The sequence below is a fragment of the Narcine bancroftii genome, chromosome 2 (assembly GCF_036971445.1).
Source record: "Narcine bancroftii isolate sNarBan1 chromosome 2, sNarBan1.hap1, whole genome shotgun sequence".
Lineage (NCBI taxonomy): Eukaryota > Metazoa > Chordata > Chondrichthyes > Torpediniformes > Narcinidae > Narcine > Narcine bancroftii.
Window position 1 is genome coordinate 313,318,824 of NC_091470.1, and position 20,168 is coordinate 313,338,991.

Genomic DNA, 20,168 nt, shown 5'->3' on the forward strand with positions numbered 1-20,168 from the left:
GTGGCATCGATAAGGTAGACAGCCAGCACCTTTTTCCTCAGGACAGGAGTAGCAAACACCAGAGATCATCTATACAAAGTAATGGGAGAAAAGTTTAAGGGCAACATCAGGGGTATATTCTTTTTTATTACATAGAGTTGTGGGTGTCTGGAATGCCTTGCCAATGGTGGTCGTGGAGGATGGAACAATAAGGGCATTTGAGATTCTTAGTCTGGCTCATCAAAGAGAGGGTTATGAGGTAGGGAAGGTTCTTTTTTGGTAGGTAAGTATAGATCAGCATAACACAGTGGTACTGTGCTTTAATGTTCCATATTTTATGTTCATTCCCTCTCTGCATATGTGGCCTGACTTATTGTACATTGTACATTTCAATTTCAGATTTATGCAACTGTAATTTTCAATGTTCAAACATTAACTATTTAGCCCCTGAAATCAGGAATAAAACACAAAAGGCTCCCACCAAAGATTAAAACTAAGTCAAACATGTGCAACTAGCAATAGCATAATTTATAAATATGCAACTTACATCATTTCTCTCCTCTTGTACAAGAAACTTACCTCCCAACCAGAGAAAATCATTCACAGAGCGAAGTAGTTCTACAGCCATATGGTAATGAACAAGAGCATCTTGTAGCATGCCCGCTTGCAAGCAAAGGTCACCAACATGTTTCCGCATTCGGCCCTGGCAACGCTTCTTGTAATGTCTACAAGAACATGTTTAAAAAAAGAAATCACCTATACTTTCATGCTTCCAGTATGTATTGCCTGTGAAAGATGTACATATATTCATTAGTAATTTTGAGTACAACTTAAATTAGTTTCCTCTTTCGCTTGCATTCTATGTCAACAAAGTAGATCAAATGACAAGAAATGTTACCATCTTAGTGAAGATTTTCGTTTCATACATGAATTAGATTTCAAACACTCAATGAAATCTCATCTTCAAAGATCAAGAACACCAATGCATTTTCACCGTTCTTATCTCCATCAACAAAAACAAATAATTCACTTTAAACTTACACTGCTTTCCACATTTTAGTATTGTTACCTGAAATAGTTCATATTCGCCTTTTACCCACATTCAATTAAACTATCAAATTTTTCTTTAAAAACAAGGACTGCATTTCAATAATTTAAGTGAAAAATAATACACAATTTAACACTTTTTATATGAGCATTCCAAATAAATTAAACATTTTTCTAAATATCCTTGTAAAATTTGCCAAAGACATCAGAAATCAATGGGTTCCAAGTATTGATTCAACAATAATGACTGAGATGTGAATAGGGAGGTTCATGATGGAGATTAGTAGATTTTCATGAAGATCTATCAGTGAGCAGCAAACATTGGCCATTGATCATCAATTCAGGACATTTGTGTTTCATGTACCATTGTTACTGAAACCTCGGTTTTCAGAAACAAATCCACAACCAACAACCAATGATTTCTTTGTTCAATGGAAAACACTTCAGATGAATCTGTAAGATCAAGTCTCTTCTCTTCAGAATAAATTATATTTACCTCTATCCCTATATTTTTTATAACAAAACCACAAATACCCCAGGTTGGACTCCAGAATATTAGAGTAATCTCAATTGAATACCACATTAGTTCTTTGATTTTATTAATAATACTTAAAACAAGCAACAACCATATTCAAGGACACTGGAAATGAACCACTACTGGCATGGAATACAATGTTGGTAAATGTGAGATTATTACCTTGGAAGGAAAATGGAAGATAGGATTATTACTTAAATGGTGAAAGATTCCAGCATGCAGAGGGATTTGGGAGTGTGTGTGCATGAATTGCCAAAGGTTCTGTACAAGTAATCAAGAAGACCAATGAAGTTTTGGCCTTCATTGCTACGGTAATTGAATTGGAATTGAATTTTAAGAGCTGAGAGATTCTGGTGCGACTGCAAATGTGGGGATGCACCTGGAGAACTGCATGCAGTTCTGCTCTCCTTACTTGAGAAAATATATTCTGGCTTTGGCAATGATGTAGAGGACCTTCATCTGGTTGATTCCAGGGATGAGGGGGTTAGCCTGTGAGGTTATACTTGCTGAGATTCAGGAGAGGGAATCTCAGAGAAACATACAAAGTTATGAAAGGAATAGATAGAGGCAGGAAGTTATTTCCACAACATAGAAAATTAGCTGTATGGATAAAAAAAATTGGCTTGAAGGAAGAAAGCAGAGAGTAGTAGCAGTAGGAAAGTATTCTGCCTGGAGTTCGTTGACTAGTGGAGTTCAGCAGGGATCTGTTCTGAGACCCCTGCTCTTTGTGATTTTTTATAAATGACCTGGATGAAGAGGCAGATAGATAGGTCAGTAAATTTGCGGATGACACAAAGGTTGGAGGAGTTGTGAATGGAGCTGAAGGTTGTCAAAGGTTACAAGAGGACAGAGACATAAATAATACACAATTTGAACACTTTTTATATGAGCATTCCAAATAAATTAAATATTTTTCTAAATATCCTTGTAAAATTTGCCAAAGACATCAGAAATCAATGGGTTCCAAGTATTGATTCAACAATAATGACTGAGATGTGAATAGGGAGATTAGTAGATTTTCATGAAGATCTATCAGTGAGCAGCAAACATTGGTGTCTTGCCATTGATCATCAATTCAGGACATTTGTGTTTCATGTACCATTGTTACTGAAACCTCGGTTTTCAGAAACAAATCCACAACCAACAACCAATGGAAAACACTTCAGATGAATCTGTAAGATCAAGTCTCTTCTCTTCAGAATAAATTATATTTACCTTCTATCACTATATTTTTATAACAAAACCACAAATGATGTGAGGTGATGCATTTTGGAATGACAAACCAGAAGGCTGAGTACAGGGTTAATGGTTGGTTACTTAAGAGTGTGGATGAACAGAGGGACCTTGGGGTTCAAATCCATACATCCCTCAAGGTCACTGCACATGTTAATTGGATTGTTAAGAAGGCCTATGGGATGCTGGGATTCATTAATAGGGGGATTGAATTCAGAAGTAGAGAAGTCAGGTTGCAGCTTTACAAGTCTCTGGTGAGACCACACTTACAGTATTGTATTCAGTTCTAGTCACCTCATTATAGGAAGGATGTGGAAGGTATGGAGAAGGTGTAGAGGAGATTTACCAGGATGTTGCCTGGATTGGGAAACAACCTTATGAGACAAGGTTGGCGGAGCTGGGACTTTTCACTTTGGAGCATAGAAGGTTGAGAGGAGACTTGATAGAGGTCTATAAGATTATGACAGCCTGCACCTGTTTCCTAGGGCAGGATCAGCAAACACCAGAGGACGCATGTACAAAGTTAAGGGAGGGAAGTTTAGGGAAGTTATCAGACGGAAGTTTCTTTTAAAAAAAAACAAAATTGTGGGTGCCTGGAATGCCTTGCTTGGGATGGTGGTGAAGGCTGAAACATAGGGGGCATTTAAGAGACTCTTAGACACATGGATGAAAGAAAAATAGGTTATGAGATAAGGATGGAGTAATGCTTTTTTTTTTAAATATAAAAAGGGATATGTGGGTAGGCACAGCATCAAGGGCTAAAGGACCTCTACTGTGCTGTATTAATCCATATTCTAAGTAAGCAAGATGAGAATTTTGAGATATAGCCTCAAGATTCAAAACAAAGATGACAAAAAACTACTTTTCCCCAGATACTGGTTAATCTGTGAAATTCTTTGTCCACAAAAGCAGTGCAGGCTTCCTTATTAAATATATTTAAGATACTATTGTATAGATTTTTGCATAGTAGGAGAATTAAGGGGCACAGTGAAAAAGGCAGGTAGTTGGAGCTGACTCTGCAGCCACATCAACCATGGTCTTATGGGGGAGGAGTCACATGATGGAGTAGTGGCCGGTCGGGGAACTCCAGCCCTCTCCAGAAAAGTAAAAAAAAGATAGAGAAAAAAGCAAAGGCACAAACATAAAAACCAAAACAAAGTGAAAGTAAAAGTGTGGAGAAAATGGCAGTGAAGAAAGAAAAGCCAAAAACAATGGGAAGAAAAGAAGGAAAGATGTCGGAAGAAGAAGGTGAAGGCCTTACCTGTACGAGGAGGCCCGCCGTGGAGAGAGAAGCCCGCTCCCTGAGATCAGTCGAAGCCCCGAACTCGGGACTACAAAAATGGCTCATGGAGCCAAACAAAAGTGCGCAACCGCGATGCACAAGACAAAAATAACACTGACGGGAGGGGGGACCAGCTGAGGAGTCGATCTCCACAGCTGAAATTGACAACTACAACACAACAGCAAGAGGAAAACACAGAAAATAATGAGAGCAAGAAAGAAGAGAGTAAAAATAAGAAATCAAAGAAACAACAGATGACCAACCCAGAGGAAGAAGACCAACATCAATACACTTCTAATAAAAATAAGAAGACCAAAACTACCCAACAAAATAAAACAAACAACCCAACAAGAAAACCAGAAGAGACAGAGGTAAAGGACACAGATCCTGGAATGGACTCAGAAGAAGAAGAGGAAGAACACAGAGAAATGGAAGATGAAGGGAAGGGCAAGTACATGGATACATTTTTTTTAAAGATATATGGAAACAGTAAAAGAATGGCAGTCACAAGAATTCAGTGAAATAAAAAGAATAAAAAGTACAGAAGAAAAATAAATAGATTAGAGAATATCATGTCAGATATAGGAAAAAGAGTAGACAAGGTGGAAGAACGAGAAACAGCCATAGAAATGGAAGTAGATGACTTAAAAAATAAATTAGAAGAATCTGATAAAAAAGTTAAAGAGACACAAGAGCTGTTAGCTCAGAAGATAGATATATTGGAAAATTATAATAGAAGAAACAATATAAAGATAGTGGGCTTTAAGGAAGATGAAGAAGGTAAAAATATGAAAGAATTTATAAAAGAATGGATCCCCAGGGTCCTAGGAAGACCAAAATTACAGGACGAAATGGAAATAGAAAGGGCACACAGAACATTAGCCCCTAAACCACAAGCACAACAAAAACCAAGATCCATTCTAGTAAAATTCCTAAGATATACAACAAGAGAAAATATATTGGAGAAGGCGATGAAGAAAATAAGAGAAGACAAAAAAACCACTGGAATACAAGGGTCAAAAATTTTTTTTCTATCCAGATATAAGTTTTGAACTCCTGAAGAAGAGGAATGAGTTTAATGCAGCAAAAACGACCCTATGGAAAAAAGGTTATAAATTTATGTTAAAATACCCAGCAGTACTTAAAATAGTTATTCCGGGGCAGCAAAACAGACTATTCTCGGATCCGGAAGAAGCACGAAAATATATATGTATATGTGTGTATGTATCTAAGAAGGGAAAGAATGGGAAGAAAGGAAGTAAGGAGGGAATTAAGAGAGTGACCTTTGTTATATATGAAGATTAAAATCTTTTCTGGGGGGGGGGATGGGTGGGAAAGAATTACAGACACTGCGAAATCAGTTGACACTTGCGAGTGAATTCGCAAATCCAAATGGAGAGGGGAGATGTGGTTGCCCGACAAGGGACAAAGGACAACTTAGGAAGGGGAGGGACTATTGGGGTTAAAGGAATTTTAGATATGAGAATAGTGGAAATATTTTATGTTTTAGAAATGTTGTCTTATAATGTGTTCAAAAAAAGAAAGCAGAAATGGATAAGAAGGGAAGGTGGTGATGAGGAAACAGAAAGGAAAGATAAACAAAGTATGAAATGGCTATGTGGAACTATATGACTTTAAATATTAATGGAATACATAACCAAATCAAAAGGAAGAAACTGCTAAATTTACTGAAAAAAGAAAAAATTGATATAGCATTCATACAAGAAACACATCTAACTGAAGTGGAACACAAGAAATTAAAGAGAGATTGGATAGGACATGTAACAGCAGCATCATATAATTCAAAAGCCAGAGGAGTAGCTATATTAATCAATAAAAATGTACCAATCAAAATAGAAGAGGAAATAACAGATCCAGCACGGAGATATGTAATGATAAAATGTCAGATATATTCAGAATTTTGGAATTTACTCAATGTATATTCACCTAAAGAAGAAGATCAAAAATTATGCAAGATAGCTTTTTGAAGATAGCATACACGCAAGGGAACATACTAATAGGAAGGGATTTTAACCTTAATTTGAATTCAAACATGGATAAAACTGGAAAAAAAACTAACAGAAAGAATAAAGTAACCAAATTTATAATTAAATCGATGCAAGAAATGCAACTTTTGGATATATGGAGGAAACAACACCCAAAGGAAAAGGAATATTCATATTATTCGGGCAGACATAAAACATATTCAAGGATAGACCTATTCTTGTTATCAGCCCACATTCAAGGGAGAGTTAGGAAAACGGAATATAAAGCTAGACAATTATCGGACCACTCACCCCTATTATTGGCAATAGAGCTAGAGGACATCCCACCAAGAACGTATAGATGGAGATTAAACTCCATGCTACTTAAAAGACAGGATTTTAGAGAATTCATTGAACAACAAATTAAAATGTACTTTGAAATAAATACGGAATCAGTGAAAGATAAGTTTATACTATGGGACGTAATGAAAGCATTCATCAGAGGGCAAATAATAAGTTATGTAACTAAGATGAAGAAAGACTACAATCGGGAAACAGAACAGTTGGAAAGGGAAATAACAAATATAGAAAAAGAATTAGCAATAAAGGAAGATACAACTAAAAGAAGAGAATTGGCAGATAAAAAAATAAAATATGAAACACTACAAATATATAAAGTGGAGAAGAACATAATGAAGACAAAACAGAAATATTATGAACTAGGAGAAAAAAACGCACAAAATTCTAGCGTGGCAGCTTAAGACAGAACAAACTAACAGAATGGTATTGGCATTAAGGAAAAAGGACAAGCAAATTACATATACTCCAACGGAGATCAATGAAAACTTCAGGGAATTCTATAAGCAACTATATCAAACTGAAAACGAAGGGAAAGAAGACAAAATGGATGAATTTCTAACTAAAACTGAACTACCGAAATTACAAACAGAGGAGCAAAATAAATTAATAAAACCATTTGAAATAGAAGAATTACAGAAGATAATAAAAAAACTACCGAACAATAAAACACCAGGAGAGAATGGATTCCCAATAGAATTCTATAAAACATTTAAAGACTTATTAATTCCTCCCCTTCTGGAAGTAATCAACCAGATTGATAAAACACAAAGCATACCAGATTCATGCAAAACAGCAATAATTACAGTAATACCAAAGTCAGGGAAAGATCCACTTGCACCAGCATCATATAGACCAATATCTTTACTTAACACAGATTATAAGATAATAGCTAAACTATTAGCTAACAGATTAGCCGACTATGTACCAAAAATAGTAAATCTAGACCAAACTGGATTTATTAAAAAAAGACGAACAACAGACAATATCTGTAAATTTATTAACTTAATTCATGCAGAAGAAGGAAATAAAACTCCAACAGTAGCGGTTGCTTTAGACGCAGAGAAGGCCTTTGACAGAGTAGAATGGAATTATTTATTCAAAGTACTAAAAAAATTCAGCCTACCAGAGAAATATATTAATTGGATTAAAGCATTATATAAGGGGCCATTGCTGAAAGTGACAGTAAATGGATATATATCAAAACAATTTAATTTAAGCATATCAACAAGGCAGGGATGTCCACTATCGCCCTCACTGTTCGCGTTAGCTATAGAACCACTAGCAGAACTGATAAGAACAGAAAATAAAATAAAAGGGATAAAAATAAAAGAGAAGGAATATAAAACCAGTCTATTTGCAGATGACGTTATAATATACTTAACAGAACCAGAAATATCAATAAAAGAATTACATAGAAAATTGAAGGAATATGGAGAAGTGTCAGGGTACAAGATTAATGCAAATAAAAGTGAAGCAATGCCAATGAATAATGCGGATTTCTCAAAATTTAAGAATCACCATTCAGATGGCAAATGCAAGCAATGCGATACCTAGGTATACAAATAAATAAAAACCTCGGCCATCTATATAAACTCAATTATTATCCACTAATGAAAAAATTACAGGATGACTTAGAGCATTGGAAAGACTTACCACTAACACTAATAGGAAGGATAAACTGTATTAAAATGAACATTTTCCCAAGGATACAATACCTATTTCAGGCATTGCCAATACGCTTAACAGAGAAATTCTTCAAGGAGTTAAAGAAAATAATAAGGAAATTTTTATGGAAAGGGGGGAAACCGAGGATAGCACAAGATAAATTAACAGAATGGTACAAACAAGGAGGCTTACAGCTACCAAACTTTAAAAATTATTATAGAACCGCACAATTAAGATACCTATCAGATTTTTATCAAACAAGGGAAAAACCAGATTGGACCAGATTAGAACTAGATAAAATAGGGGAGAAGATACCTGAACACATACTATATAAATGGGATGAAAAATTGGTACAACGTAGGAATTCACCGGTATTACATCATCTGCTCAACATTTGGAAGAAGATTCATGTAGAAAGGAATAAAACAAATTACCAACTACCAAAACTAATATTGACGCAAAATCAGCTAATCCCTTTTACAATAGATAACCTTTCCTTTAGAGAATGGGAGAGAAAAGGGATCAAAAGAATAGAAAATTGTTTTTCAGGAAATAAATTATTATCCTTTGAACAAATGAAGTATAAATATAATATAATTCACGATACAATGTTTGCATACTACCAACTGAAAACCTACTTGAAGGACAAATTGGGAAACAGTGTGAGGTAACCAGAAGGAAGCAATTTTGAATATGTGATTACATACACAATGATAATCAAAAAATTTGTAACAAACATGTACATCAAACTGCAAGAAAAGGAGAACAAGGAAACAAATGGTAAAACTAAACAAAAATGGGAACAAGACCTAAACATAAAGATAAAGAATGAAACATGGGAGAAGCTATGCTCCAGAACTATGAGAAATACAATAAACACGAGGTTACATATGATACAATATAACTGGATACACAGGCTATACATCACACCTCAAAAGTTAAATAAATGGGACCCAACAGTATCAGACAGATGTTTTTGCTGTAAAAAGGAAACGGGAACAACAATTCATGCAATTTGGACATGTGAGAAAGTGAAAAAACTTTGGGAAGATCTAAACCAGATATTAAATAAAATCACAAAAAGCAATATACTAAAAAACCCAGAGATCTTCCTCCTAAGTAATATAAGAAACAAAGAATTTGGACTCGATTTGGATGGACCACAAAAAAGATTTGTTATGATAGCCCTAGCTGTAGCAAAAAAATGTATCATGTCAACCTGGAAATTAGAAGGTAACTTGAGAATACAACAATAGTATATAGAAATGAATAAATGTATTCCATTAGAAAAAATAACATATAATTTAAGAAATAATATTACAATATTCGAACAAATATGGGAGCCATAAATGAAACACAATAGAGAAATCCTACCGTGGACTTCCACCACCTAAAATGACAGAAGGAGAAGATAATGAAAAGAACTGACTCAGTAAAATTTCTTGTTTATTTTTAAGTGACAACATTGTTTAACGGGTTTAATGTATCTTATAGTTTGAACTTTAAATAAATGGGAAAGGGAGTGAGGGAGGGAGGGAAGGGAGGGGGGAAAAGGGGGAGAAAACGACACTATATATATTTAAGAAGAAAAATGTCTGTATGTATCTGGTCAATATGGTTTATAGTGAAAAATAAAAAAATTTAAAAAAAACCATGGTCTTATTGACTGGCAGAGAAGGACTGATAGAGTAGATGGCCTATTTCTCCTCCTGTTTCTGATGTTGTATACTTCAGTAGGTACTTCCAAGAATCAAAATAGTTAACAGTTCAAATTAATGAGCTTTGTTACTCCAAAAGAGTAACAAGAAACTAATATTCCTTTGCATCAAGTTAAAACCGTCATACCCCATTGCAACAGCAAAAGTCTGAAATTATTTTATTGGATCCTTACAAAAATCTGACATTTGTCCTACAAATGGTGTTAACCAATTACCTTCTTTTACTTTCGACTTTAAAGATTGAGCATTCCCCAAAACAGAGCCCACTGCAATCTTCACACCAGACATTAAAAATTATTTCACTAGGTGGTACCACTTCATTACATTTTGTTTCTCACCATTTGTAAATTCTCATTTGTAAACCTAAACTGGTTAATGCACATTTCTCATCAAGCTTTCCAATAGAACTATTTTACTTCATGGCAAAAAAAATTGTTCTGATATTTGGGTTCTCTTGATCTTTAAACGCAGTAGCTTTTGCTTTAAAGCTATTTTATAATGAAAAACTAAAAGTGACAGTTAAACGAAAATTGTAAAGAAGCTAATAGCCTGGATATGCCTGGGACTGTCTGATCTCAGAAGCAAAGCAGGCACAGCATTGATCAGTACTTGGAGGGAGACATCGGGTGCTGTTGGATTTCTGTGAGGAGCACTAGACAAAGTGGCAACTCTCTGTCTGCCTTAAGGTAGACAAAATCTGAAGAATTTCATGCATGTTACATTCTAAATGTAGTATTATGTGACAATAAATAGAACCTTTACCTTTATATATGCCAAGTCTATTCAACTATTTTAGAATGATCAACTACACAACTTTCTGTAAGGTCAAAGGACATTTCTTCCTGGATATAATTAAAGCATTAACAAGCAAAAGTTAACAAACAAAACCCAAATGCTCAGAGATCAATTATGAGTTCCCACACTGCCCTTGGGCCTCTCCGTCTTTTGTTTCACATAAAAATATCATACCACGTGTTACCTGTCTAAACTCAATTCATATTCAACTTTGAATTCTTCAGATGTAATAGCCAAGCCATTAATAATGTTTAGTTAAGAGATCAGTTCCTGAACTTTAGAATTTTACATTCACTGCAAACTTCAGAGTGCTGGCACCTTGTGCCTGGAATAAACTTAATGTAAAACATGCATGTATAAGCACGTACAAAACGCGTTTAGATTTTGCAGTTTCATTACATCCTAATTTACCTCACAATTAAATGAAATATTTGAAATATTTTTACTGTTGTATAGTTCAATTTCATTATTATCATGCAATTGCACAACTGGAGGAAACAGCATTCTTTGGTCCTCGGTGTAAAAAAATGTACAGATAAATACATCAGCCAATTTGGAAAAGCAATATTGTGTAAACCCAAACTAAAGTACATTTTAATGACATTGGGTCAAGGATAATTTAGAAATGTTCTAATCTGGATGTCTATCTTATCATCCTGATATCTTGAACAGGTCAATATTGTGAGAGCAGTGAGACAAAATGAGCTTGTAATTGATGTTCAGATCAAAAAATCTAAATATCTGTTTGGATGAATTTTCCACTGATGTTCAAGGCCTGTATATTGGAAAGCAAGCAAACACCAATTTCTCAACGGAAGAACAGGTCCAAGGCAAGAGGATAGATTTTCAGAAAAAAAAGATATCATTATTACGACTCAGATGAGGAAAAACACCTTTTGAGAGTGATAAACTTTTTAAAATTCCTTACCTCAGAGGGCCTTAAAGGCTGTTGTGTTCAAAACTGCAATCAATAAACTTAGACATGAACAGAATCAAGGGTTACAGAAACTGTGATGGGAAATGGTGCTAAGGCAGATGACAAGATGGAGGAGCAAGTTCAAAGGCCAGGTGGCCTTTCCTATTCTATTTCTTGGGTTTTAAAAGTTGGAGAGCAAATATTTCTGTTGACTGACCCTTTGCTGTCTCAGGAAATTAAACAGTGTATGGAGGAATATTTTGATATCAATGATAATAGTGAAGTTACACCATCCATCTCGTGGGATGTCGCTAAAGCAATAATAAGGGGTAAAATAATTAAAATATCAAGTAGAATAAGAAAGAACAGGTCGAAGAAGCATCAGATATGGAAAGTTAAAAAAAATGTACTAGAGTAAGTACATAAAAATAATAAACATGAAGAACTCCCAAGGGTGATTAGAGTGCGGAATGAGCTGCCATAGGATGAGGTGAATACTGACTTGATCATGTGTTTTTAAGAGTAAATTAGACACGTACATGGATGTGAGATGACTGGAGGGTTATGGGAGCAGGTCAGTGGGACCAGGGAGATGATGGTCGGCACAGACTAGAGGGGCCAATGGCCTGTTTTCTGTGCTGCAGTATGATTCTAAATGAATTGAAACAAAAAAGACTCAAATTACAAAGCTAAAGGGGCCCTGAGATTTTCAAATCAAAAATATTATGAGAAGGGAAACAGTTAATCATCTCTTGGCATTTCGGTTGCATAAAGAGCAAGCTAATCAAGTGGTCTCCAAATTCTTTCGCCTGGCCTCAAGGAAGTTAGTTTCACAACCAAGAAAAACAGCAGAAGCATTTGTATCCTTTTATGAAGAATTAATACAATTCTCCTGAAATTGCAGACAAAGGTAACATTCTTTTGTCGATTAAATCTACCCTCCCTTTCCCAAGAAGAAGCAGTAAATATAACAACATGTGTAGGAAAAAAATACATGAAATAAAGGAAGATATTAACAAACTAAAGTATATTAAGTTCCCGTGGACCAATGGGACTCAGGGAGAATTCTATAATTGACATAGGGAGGCGCTCTCCCCAATTCTGGCTAAGGTTTATAATTATGTTCTATCAGAAGGAAATCCTCCTAAATTGTGGGCAGAGGCCATAATCTCTGTTAATATAAGAATGGCAAAGACCCAACTAAGTGTGATGGTTATAGGCCAATAAGTCTTTTAATGATCAAAAGATACTCAGCGCTATACTAACAAAGAGAATTCAAAGATTATAATATAGTTGATACACCCTGATCAAACAGGATTTATACCTGGTAGGGAGCCAATAACATCAGGCATGTTCTGAACATTATGTCATGTGCAAAAAAAAAAAGAGAAACATCAGACATCTATGATATTTAATTTAGATATGCAAAAAGATTTTGATAGAGTAGATGAGCTTTCATCTGAAATTTATAAAATGAGTGTAAGTATTACCTGTATATTCAAACGCAAGGTCAAGAGTGAGGGTAAATGGGTGCTGCTCTCAGTTTTTCAGGTTAAAATGTGGAGTTAGGCAGGGAGACAGTTTTGAGTCCCCTGCTCTTCAATATATGCTGAGAGCTACTTTCTGAAATTATTGGACAAGAAGGTTATATAAAGCATATAAAAGGGGTGGAACACAAGATGTCTCTATTTGCAGATGATGTCATGCTGTATGTGACAAATCCTATTTCTTCAGTGCCTCTCATGATGCAAGTTTTAAAAGAATATGAAGAAACATCTGGTTATAAAATTAATGACTCAAAATAGTTAGCTTATTTGTTAGTTAAGAGGTATTAAATCTCCATTGTGTTTTGAAAAAAAGGGATAACAGAAAAATTCTGGGCTAAAACTGCAGGAGCATGGTCAGATAAAACTTGCCTGATAATCAATTGATCCCTTCAACTAAAGCATGTGACTATCAATTAAAAAAAATAATCGATTCCAGAGTACAAATCACGTGCATTATCCTCTTATCATTAAAAGGTAGAATTGAAACTGTCCGAATGAATGTTTTTGCCCAGACTGCTTTTTTTTTATTCCAATCTTTGCTGATAGAAGTTCCTATGACAGTATTCAAAGCTCTTGACAAATTGTTATCAAGATTCATATGGCAAAATAAAAAATCTAGAGTTAGACTTAAGACTTTGTTATTGTAAAAACAAAAAGGGGGCCTCAATTTGCCCGACATTAAATATTACTACTGGGGACTGTCATGATAATGAATATGTGAGATGTACCGGAAGTCACGTGGTATGAGAGAGAGATAGGAACACAAGCAGGAGAACAAAGGAAACGGGAGAATAAAGACACTCAGAAGTTTACCTGATAAAACTTGTGTTTAATGTTTTATTAACTTCACATTTCGGGCCACAAATGTGACATTGGCGATGAGGATGAAAGAAGCTTGAAGAAAATTAAAGACTAAACAAGATTACAGAGGTTTACAGACAACTTCAAGGTGATAAGAATTTTCTCTTTGTCTCAGTACTTTTGGGGCTGGAATATTTCCTCAAGGCTGGTGCAGACAGTGACTTTCTAACACATAGTGGAATTGCTCATCTTGACCCGACTGGTGATGCAAGCACTGTAAGTGTGAAGTGGAAGGCATGGCTGGAAGAATTTGAATCCTACGCCGACAGTCGTGGCCTATTTCTAGATGCCGGTACAGTTGAACAAAAAGAGCAGAGAAGGGTGTTACTTCTTTTCACTGCTGGTCCCTCAGTTCGGGAAACATTTAAGACACTTTTGAATACTGGAAGAAAGGATGAGTACCAGAAAGCGGTAGATGCATTAAATGCACACTATGTAGTGACACCGAATGCTACATTTCAACGCCATTTGTTTCGGAGAACGAGACAAGAAGATGGCCAGACAATTGCTCAGTACGTGACGAGACTACGCCAGCTAGCTGTTGGATGCAATTACATGCCAGCTGATTTGGACAACCAATTATTGGATCAAGTCGTACAGCACTGCAGATCAGATAAACTCAGAAGACGTCTACTGGAAAGAGGGAGTGAGTTGGAACTCACCAATGCTTTAGCTATTGCTGCTGCATTAGAGGCTGTTGAAGGGCAATTTCATACCATGACCCTGAAAGACAACTCAAGCCAGCAAATTAAGAGGCTCTCACATCGCCAAAATCAGCCAAGATATACGCCGACACATGACGTGGAGTGTTATCGATGTGGAAACCGAGGTCACTTTGGAAAAGACCCATATTGCCCGGCCAAAGGCAAAGTTTGCAGAAAGTGTGGAGGTAAGGACCACTTTGCAAAGAAGTGCAAAAGCAAGTCCAATGCAGACCAGATGAGGAAGAGTACAACTTCCAAAGGCAAAGCCTGGGGGAAAGGAAAGTATCCTGGAAAGAAAGATACCATTCGCCAGATAGACGGTGACGATGATGATACCCAGGAGGAACAGAGTTGTTACCAATTTACGTTGAATGAAGTACGTCATGAGAAGGTCCCAGTGGTCATTGGTGGAGTGACAGTGCAGGTCATTGTAGACTCAGGCAGTGACAGTAATGTGATTGATCGACATTTATGGGAGAAGTTGAAAAGTAAAAAGATCATCTGTACCTCAAAGAAGTGTTCCAAGAAACTGTATCCATACACAGCAACCAAGCCATTGCAGACCATTGGATGTTTTACTGCAACTGTTGAAGCTGGAGATAAGTAAAACGAAGGAGAGTTTATAGTCATAGAAGAGAGGGGAGAACCATTGCTGAGTAGAAGCCCAGCACAAGACCTGGCAATACTTCATATTGGAGCTTGTGTCAATTCAATTCAGTCATACGAGGATATGAAGCAAGAATTCCCCGCAGTCTTCCAAGGAGTAGGAAAGCTGAAAGGTCGACAATTGAAGCTAGCGGTAGACGAAACGGTCAAACCCAAGGCACAACCAATGCGCCGAACTCCGTGGGAAAATCGAAGCCAAAATTAAAGAATTGATCGAACAAGACATTATTGAACCGGTGGAACATTCGACGCAATGGGTCAGTCCCGAAGTGATTGTGCCCAAACCAAAGGGTGACATAAGACTATGTGTTGACATGAGAATGGCCAATGAAGCTATAATTAGAGAACGTCACCCTATACCAACAGTGGAGGAAATACTTCAAGAACTAACTACCAGCAAGGTATTCTCAAAAATTGATCTGAAATGGGGCTATCATCAATTAGAGCTGGATCCAGGTTCCCGAGATGTGACAACATTTGTGACTCACTGTGGATTGTATCGTTACAAGAGACTATCATTTGGAATTAATGCATCTTCGGAGATCTACCAGTATGAAATCCATCGAGTGATTCAAGGCATTCCTGGAGTTGCCAACATTTCTGACGACATCATAGTCCATGCACCAACGAAGGGAGAGCATGACCAACGGTTGAGGCGTGTACTATCTAGACTACAGGAGGCAGGCCTTACCGTAAATGGAAACAAGTGCCAGTTTGGTGTGTCAGAAATGGACTTCATGGGACATAGACTTACACGGGAAGGACTAAACCCTGCAGAGGCCAAGGTGAAAGCTATTGCAGAGGCACGTGCACCTCAGAACGCAACAGAGGTGAGGAGTTTCCTGGGATTGGTTAATTTTTGTGCAAAGTTCATTCCTAATTTCGCTACAGTGGCAGAACCACTAAGGAAACTAACCAAGAAAGGTGTACCTTTTCATTTTGGATCTGAGCAGAAGAAAGCGTTCACAGCGCTGAAGCAAAGCTTGACAGATGTAAAATGTGGAAAGAAGATACTCTCAGACAGAGAAAGAAGCACTCGGACTTGTATGGGCCTGTGAGAGGTTCCATGCATATTTATACGGCATTGAATTTGAACTCATCACAGATCATAAGCCATTAGAGGTGATCTATGCACCTAGATCCAAACCATGTGCCAGAATAGAGAGATGGGTACTCAGACTACAACCCTACAAATATAAAGTAATCCACATTGCAGGGAAAACAAACATTGCTGATCCGCTGTCCAGATTGGTGAAGGATGGAGGTCCACAATCCAAGTCAGAATTGGGAGAGCTTTGTACGCTTCGTAGCTATTCAGGCGACACCGAAAGCTGTGACTACGAAGGAAGTCGAGAGAGAATCCGAACGTGATCCAGAACTCAGGGAAGTAAGAGAATGCATACAGAGTGGACAATGGGACAAGTGTACTCACAAGGCTTACATTCCCATTAGAGACGAATTTTGTTGCATCGGACAGTGTGTATTAAGAGGTTGCAGATTGGTGATTCCGCAAAGATTGAGACCGAAGATTGTATCCTTAGCGCATGAAGGACACCTAGGTATTGTTAGTACCAAGCAAAACCTCAGGACCAAGGTATGGTGGCCAAGTTGTGATAAAGACGCCGAGAAATTTGTTAATACTTGTCACGGATGTCAAATCACAAGTAGGAGTAATCCGCCAGAACCGATCCGGAGTACGCAACTTCCGACAGGACCATGGATCGACGTAGCTGTTGATTTTCTTGGACCTTTACCGACGGGTGAATCAATTATGGTAGTGATAGATTACTACAGCAGATACTATTAGTACGTGGTGTTGAAGTCCACAACCACTGAAAAAACAATACAAGCGTTAGCAGAGATATTCGCAAGATATGGATTACCTGTTACATTACACTCTGACAATGGTCCACAATTCATTTCAGAGACATTTGCGGAATACATGAGCACCACAGGTATCCACCATCATAAAGTAACTCCGAAGAAATGGCCGCAAGCCAACGAAGAAGTAGAGAGACAAAATCAGTCCATTGAAAAATGATTGAGGATTGCACACGCTGAAGGACAAAATTGGCGAGAAGCATTGCTATCTTATGTGGCTGTCTATCGAGCAACGCCTCATACAACCACTGGAAAAAGTCCTGCAGAAGCATTTTTTGGGAGAGAAATCTGCACAAAAATGCCAGAAATAAAGGAAATCCGAGACGACCAGGAGATGAGGGACCACGATGCTGAAAAGAAAGGTGCAGCAAAGCTGTACACAGATTCGAAACGTGGAGCCAAGTACTCAGACATCATGCCAGGAGATAATGTTCTAGTGAGGCATGAACTGGTGGTAAGCTAGACACACCTTATTACCATCAACCCTATACTGTCGTATCCAGAAGTGGCAGTATGGTGACAGTCAAGTCTCCGACTGGAGTCCTGTATAAGAGAAATGTATCAAGTGTTAAAAGGTACCAGTCCAGAGATATATCGAGTGAAGAGGTTGAAACGCCAATACGAGATGCTGAAACTGAGAGACCTGATGATGTTCCAGAGGTAGTTACCAGCACTCCTGATGAAGTGATTAGAGCGCCAGAAACACCCAAAGCCGTGGCGAGCAGTATTTCCGACGCCGAGTGTGAACAACCGAGAAGCAACGACAATATCGCAGGCAGGCCGAAACGAAACCGGAAAATGCCCAAACGATACGAAGACTTTGTGCCATAGTTTGGATAAGAACTTTGGGACAGTATTTTAATCTTATATCATAAAGTGCATGTATGAGTGCTGTAGGAAGTAAATTTTATGTAGTTGAGTTATAGTATTACCATTAGTTACGATGTTTGTATGTTTCCGAGGGATATTGATAAGTGAAGGTAAAGTTTATTTCTGATTAAAGGAGGGATGTCATGATAATAAATATGTATGAGATGTACCGGAAGTCACGTGGTATGAGAGAGAGATAGGAACACAAGCAGGAGAACAAAGGAAACGGGAGAATAAAGACACTCAGAAGTTTACCTGATAAAACTTGTGTTTAATGTTTTATTAACTTCACATTTCGGGCCACAAATGTGACAGGGACCACAGCTGAGGACCCAAATAACGTGGATTACAAATGATATAGAAAAAGGTTGGGTGAGTACAGAACAAAATTTATGCCCAGTATTTCTCTGGAAGAACTACCATTCCTAAGACAGCAAATTGGAAGAAATTAAAAATAGATAATGAATGGATTAAATTCACAATGAAAACCTTGTTGGCTATTAGAAAACAATTAAGCCGGGGCGTGCCCATGCAAAGGACTTAGACGCATTTTGTTTGAGCTCTCCATGAAGAGTACTACATTGATGGTCAAAACTTGAAACTCAAGATTTACTTAATAAAAGTGGATAAAACTAGCACAAAGAAGCCATGGCATCCGAGGACAAAGATTAAAGAAGTTGCTATTCAACTGAGAACATCGGGTGAAAGTATAAAAGAGTAGTGCAAAAATGGCAATGGGACCAACAGAACCAGGTAAAACTGGGGAGTTGGGTCAAAAATTGAGCATAATCCTGGAAAAAAATTGAGAATTTGAGTATTCATTAGTGCTGAAACGGTGATGAGAGATATGATGGAGAAAATGACCGAAATAAAATAAATTGTTGAAAACCTGATAGAGAGATTGGGTCGAGCAGAGATTGAATTGACAAAAAACGCATGGAAAAACTTGATACTTTGGCAGAAAAAGAGCCAAAGTATAGGAGTTGGATAAACAAGGACTGCTTGACAAAATTAACCATATGGAGAACTTTAGTTGAGCTCTGAATATTGGACTAAAGGAAGGAATCAAGGGAAGAGACCAGGTGAACTTTTTTCAAAATGGATCTGACAAGTGTTGGAAGAAGATAAATTTGGATAAAAACTGAACAGCGAGACAGCTCACCTAATACTTGTACACAGAAGAGCTGGCAATCAGAGACCAATACCAATTCTGGTGAGACTTTTAAGCTACTGAGAATGGAAGATAATAATGGGAGTAGCATATGACTACAGAGGTCCACCCAAGGTTGATCATGAAAAGGTTTTTTTTTCCCCCAAGACTTTAGCCCAACCTTGATTAAAGAAAGAAAAGAATTTGAAGATGTGAAAAGGAAACTACGTGCTAAAAACTTGAAATACTCAATAATATATTCTGTGACTTTGAGGGTCAAAGTAGAAGGGAACTGGCTATTTTTCAAGACCAAGAAAAAGGTGGAAGACTTTCTACGAAGTTTGTAAAAAAAAATTCAGGTTACCGAGGAAGAACATTGTGAAAATATTTATAATGGGACTAAGTAGAAATAGTAAAAGTTGGGTTTTTTTATTTTTGTTAAACCATCTTCTATTTATTGTTTCAAAGTGTATCGAAATGCACACAGAGAGCTCAGTAAAAGAAAAACAAAATCTGTGAAAAGTGGTAGCAGGATGGAAACTCTGGTCGGGGGGGGGAGGGTGGGGTGTAGAATGGTGCCTGGAAAAGAGTACACAAAAAAGATGGTGCGAAATGGAAAGGTTCTTCTTCCTTGAGAAATTCTGTGGGCTTTCGGGGACTCTACGTATACATCATCAGGGACATTGTGCGTTTTTCTTAAAGGAGAAGGATCACTTCATTATTTAAAGAGTCAAAGAGATTTTACAGATTTAAAAATATTGTTTTAAAGAAAAATATGGATAGAACATCAAAATGCTTTCATTTTAATGTTAATGGAATTAACAGGATGATGAAAAGAAAATGGGTCTTGGCATGCCTAAAAAAAAAATTAAAGGCAGATATAGTCTTTTTACAAGAAATGCATCTTACCAAATTGGTACATGCAAAATTAAAAAGAGGATGGGTGGGGCAAGTAAAAAGCAAGAGGTGAAGCG

The 20,168-nt window shown here is 37.0% G+C and overlaps 1 protein-coding gene across 13 annotated transcripts in view; it reads right to left on the minus strand.

The window, feature by feature from the left end:
* trappc9 (trafficking protein particle complex subunit 9) overlaps window positions 1-20,168 on the minus strand; it is a 650,990-nt gene that overhangs the window by 606,751 nt on the left and 24,071 nt on the right. For all 13 annotated transcript variants that reach the window (XR_011352375.1, XM_069921673.1, XM_069921672.1 and 10 more), the window contains exon 3: window positions 559-704. Coding sequence is in view for 12 of the 13 variants with exons in the window: in XM_069921673.1 (XP_069777774.1) it covers window positions 559-704 (146 nt within the window). In the remaining variant the exon portion in view is untranslated. The remainder of the gene's footprint in view (window positions 1-558; window positions 705-20,168) is intronic.